The 5000-nt window shown below is 46.3% G+C and overlaps 1 protein-coding gene across 1 annotated transcript in view; it reads left to right on the plus strand.

The window, feature by feature from the left end:
* LOC110516808 (adhesion G protein-coupled receptor L3) overlaps positions 1-5000 on the plus strand; it is a 361807-nt gene that overhangs the window by 314536 nt on the left and 42271 nt on the right. Inside the window, 1 exon segment of the mRNA XM_090211801.1 lies at positions 3614-3790. Within this exon segment, the coding sequence (XP_090067927.1) occupies positions 3614-3790 (177 nt within the window).

The following is a 5000-nucleotide window of genomic DNA, read 5'->3' on the forward strand; positions in this document are numbered from 1 at the left end:
ACACAACCACACCATAACACACAACCACACCATAACACACAACCACACCATACCACACCATATCACACAACCACACCATACCACACAACCACACCATAACACACAACCACACCATAACACACAACCACACCATAACACACAACCACACTATATCACACAACCACACCATAACACACAACCACACCATAACACACAACCACACCATAACACACAACCACACCATAACACACAACCACACTATATCACACAACCACACCATAACACACAACCACACCATATCACACAACCACACCATACACACAACCACACCATAACACACAACCACACCATATCACACAACCACACCATACACACAACCACACAACCACACCATATCACACAACCACACCATAACACACAACCACATCATAACACAACCACACCATAACACACAACCACACCATAACACACAACCACACCATATCACACAACCACACCATACCACACAACCACACCATATCACACAACCACACCATAACACACCACCACACAACCACACCATATCACACAACCACACCATACCACACAACCACACCATATCACACAACCACACCATAACACACAACCACACAACCACACCATAACACACAACCACACCATAACACACAACCAAACCATAACACACAACCACACCACAACACACAACCACACCATATCACACAACCACACTATAACACACAACCACACCATAACACACAACCACACTATAACACACAACCACACCATAACACACAACCACACCATAACACACAACCACACCATAACACACAACCACACCATAACACACAACCACACTATAACACACAACCATAACACACAACCACACCATAACACACAACCACACCATAACACACAACCACAACATATCACACAACCACACCATAACACACAACCACACCATAACACACAACCACACCATAACACACAACCACACTATAACACACAACCATAACACACAACCACACCATAACACACAACCACACCATAACACACAACCACACCATAACACACAACCACACCATAACACACAACCACACTATAACACACAACCACACCATAACACACAACCACACTATATCACACAACCACACCATAACACACAACCACACTATATCACACAACCACACCATAACACACAACCACACCATACCACACAACCACACTATATCACACAACCACACCATAACACACAACCACACTATATCACACAACCACACCATAACACACAACCACACCATACCACACAACCACACCATATCACACAACCACACCATAACACACAACCACACCATAACACACAACCACACCATAACACACAACCACACCATATCACACAACCACACCATAACACACAACCACACCATAACACACAACCACACACCCACACCATAACACACAACCACACCGGAACACACAACCACACAACCACACCATATCACACAACCACACCATAACACACAACCACACCATACCACACCATATCACACAACCACACCATACACACAACCACACCATAACACACAATCACACCATAACACACAACCACACCATAACACACAACCACACCATAACACACAACCACACCATAACACACAACCACACCATAACACACAACCACACCATAACACACAACAACACCATAACACACAACCACACCATATCAACATACCCACACCATATCACACAACCACACCATAACACACAACCACACCATATCACACAACAACACCATAACACACAACCACACCATAACACACAACCACACCACAACACACAACCACACCACAACACACACAACAACACCATAACACACAACCACACCATATCACACAACCACACCATATCACACAACCACACCACAACACACAACCACACCATATCACACAACCACACCATAACACACAACCACACCATAACACACAACCACACCATAACACACAACCACACCATATCACACAACCACACCATAACACACAACCACACCATAACACACAACCACACCATATCACACAACCACACTATAACACACAACCACACCATATCACACAACCACACCACAAACACACAACCACACCACAACACACAACAACACCATAACACACAACCACACCATATCACACAACCACACCATATCACACAACCACACCACAACACACAACCACACCATATCAACATAAACCACACCATAACACATAATCATACTATATCACACAACCACACCACAACACACAACCACACCATAACACACAACCACACCATAACACACAACCACACCATAACACACAACCACACCATATCACACAACCACACCATAACACACAACCACACCACACACACAACCACACCATATCACACAACCATAACACACAACCACACCATAACACACAACCACACCATAACACACAACCACACCATAACACACAGCCACACCACAACACACAACCACACCATATCACACAACCACACCATAACACACAACCACACCATAACACACAACCATAACACACAACCACACCACAACACACAACCACACCATATCACACAACCACACCATAACACACAACCACACCATAACACACAACCATAACACACAACCACACCACAACACACAACCACACCATAACACACAACAACACCATAACACACAACCACACCATAACTCACACAACCATAACACACAACCACACCATAACACACAACCACACCATAACTCACAACCACACCATAACACACAACCACACCATAACACACACAACCACACCATAACACACACAACCACACAACCACACCGTAACACACAACCACACCATAACACACAACCACACCATAACACACACAACCACACCATAACACACACAACCACACAACCACACCGTAACACACAACCACACCATAACACGCTCAGAAACACTGATACAAATGTTCAACACCAACAGCTTGTTAGCACTTTACAGCAAAACAGTTGTTGTGGACAAGTCTGCTTAGCAACATCCAGGCCTTCAGCAGGACCACAAAGACACACAGACACATATTGACTCATTCAGTGTCACCCATCCTTCTGTCTGTTTATCACTTGTCCTCTCACACATTCTGTTCCCCTCCCTCCCTCCCCACTATCTCCCTCCCTCCCTCTCGCTCCCCCACTATCGCTCTCTCTCTGTCTCTCTGTCTCTCTGTCTCTCCCCCGTACCTCTCCTCTCTCTCTCTCTCTGTCTTTCCCCACCTCTCATCTCCTCTCCTCTCCTCTCTCTCCCTACCCCTCCTCTCTCTCTATCTGTCTCTCTCTCTCTCTCTCTCCCTACCTCTCGTCTCTCTCTCTCTCTACCTCTCCTCTCTCTCTCTCTCTCTCTCTCTCTGTCTCTCCCCTACCTCTCCTCTCTCTCTGTCTCTCCACCTACCTCTCCTCTCTCTCTCTCTCTCTCCACTTCTCCTCTCTCTCTCTCTCTCTCTCTCTCTCTCCTCTCTCTCTCTCTCTCTCTCTCTCTCTCTCTCTGTGTCTCTCCCCTACCTCTCCTTTCCTCTCTCTCTCTCTCTTTCTCCCCCCGCCACCTCTCCTCTCCTCTCTCTCTCCCAGCATTCAGAGGAGAACTTCAACCCCAACTGTTCTTTCTGGAGTTATTCCAAGCGGTCCATGACCGGGTTCTGGTCCAGTCAGGACTGTCGACTACTGGACACCAACAGAACACACACCACCTGCTCCTGTACTCATCTGACCAGCTTTGCTGTACTGATGGCACACGTTGAAGTCAAGGTAGGTCAGAGATTGACTAGTCATGTCTGGGCCATCTGGTCATGTCTGGGCCTTCTGTACTGATGGCACACGTTGAAGTCAAGGTAGGTCAGAGATTGACTAGTCATGTCTGGGGCCTGCTATACTGATGGCACATGTTGAAGTCAAGGTAGATCAGAGATTGACTTAGTCATGTCCTGGCCATCTGTACTGATGGCACACGTTGAAGTCAAGTTAGGTCAGAGATTGACTAGTCATGTCTGGGCCATCTGGTCATGTCTGGGCCTGCTGTACTGATGGCACATGTTAAAGTCAAGATAGATCAGAGATTCCTATAAACTATGTCTGGGTCATTGGTCATGTCTGGGCCTTCTGTACTGATGGCACACGTTGAAGTGAGGTAGATCAGAGATTGACTAGTCATGTCTGGGCCTGCTATACTGATGGCACATGTTGAAGTCAAGGTAGATCAGAGATTGACTAGTCATGTCTGGGCCATCTGTACTGATGGCACACGTTGAAGTCAAGTTAGGTCAGAGATTGACTAGTCATGTCTGGGCCATTGGCTATACCTGGGCCTGCTGTACTGATGACACGTTTGTAAAGTCAAGGTAAATCAGAGATTGACTAGTCATGTCTGGGCCTTTAGTGGGTACACGTTGAAGTCAAGGTAGATCAGAAAATACCCACTAGTCATGTCTGGGCCTGCTGTACTGATGGCACACGTTGAAGTCATGGTAGATCAGAGATTGACTAGTCATGTCTGGGCCTGCTAAGACCCACTGCACATGTTGAAGTCATGGTAGATCAGAGATTGACTAGTCATGTCTAAAGGCTTGTGATTGATGCATCAGGGCCCCATAGTAAAGGCGTGTGTCAACAGTTGATCATAGATGTTATGCTGGGAAGTAGATGGTCGGGTTCCTTCTTCCCTGTCCTCAGTGATTCTCTCCTCAGTGATTCTCTCCTCAGTGATTCTCTCCTCGGTGATTCTCTCCTCAGCTAATTCCTCGGTGATTCTCTCCTCAGTGATTCTCTCCTCGGTGATTCTCTCCTCAGTGATTCCTCCACAGTACAAAGGGACCGGGTGTCATTTATAACCCCCCAACGCTAGCCTGTGGTCGACCAATTAGAATTTCTTGCAGTAAAATTGGGCCAAAGGCCAAATAATAAGTATCCTATTTCAAGCACAATTTATAGACGATTTGCACCACAACTTGCCACGTGGCTG

This window comes from Oncorhynchus mykiss, chromosome 19 (assembly GCF_057628025.1).
Source record: "Oncorhynchus mykiss isolate SJ-2025 chromosome 19, ASM5762802v1, whole genome shotgun sequence".
Classification (NCBI taxonomy): Eukaryota; Metazoa; Chordata; class Actinopteri; order Salmoniformes; family Salmonidae; genus Oncorhynchus; species Oncorhynchus mykiss.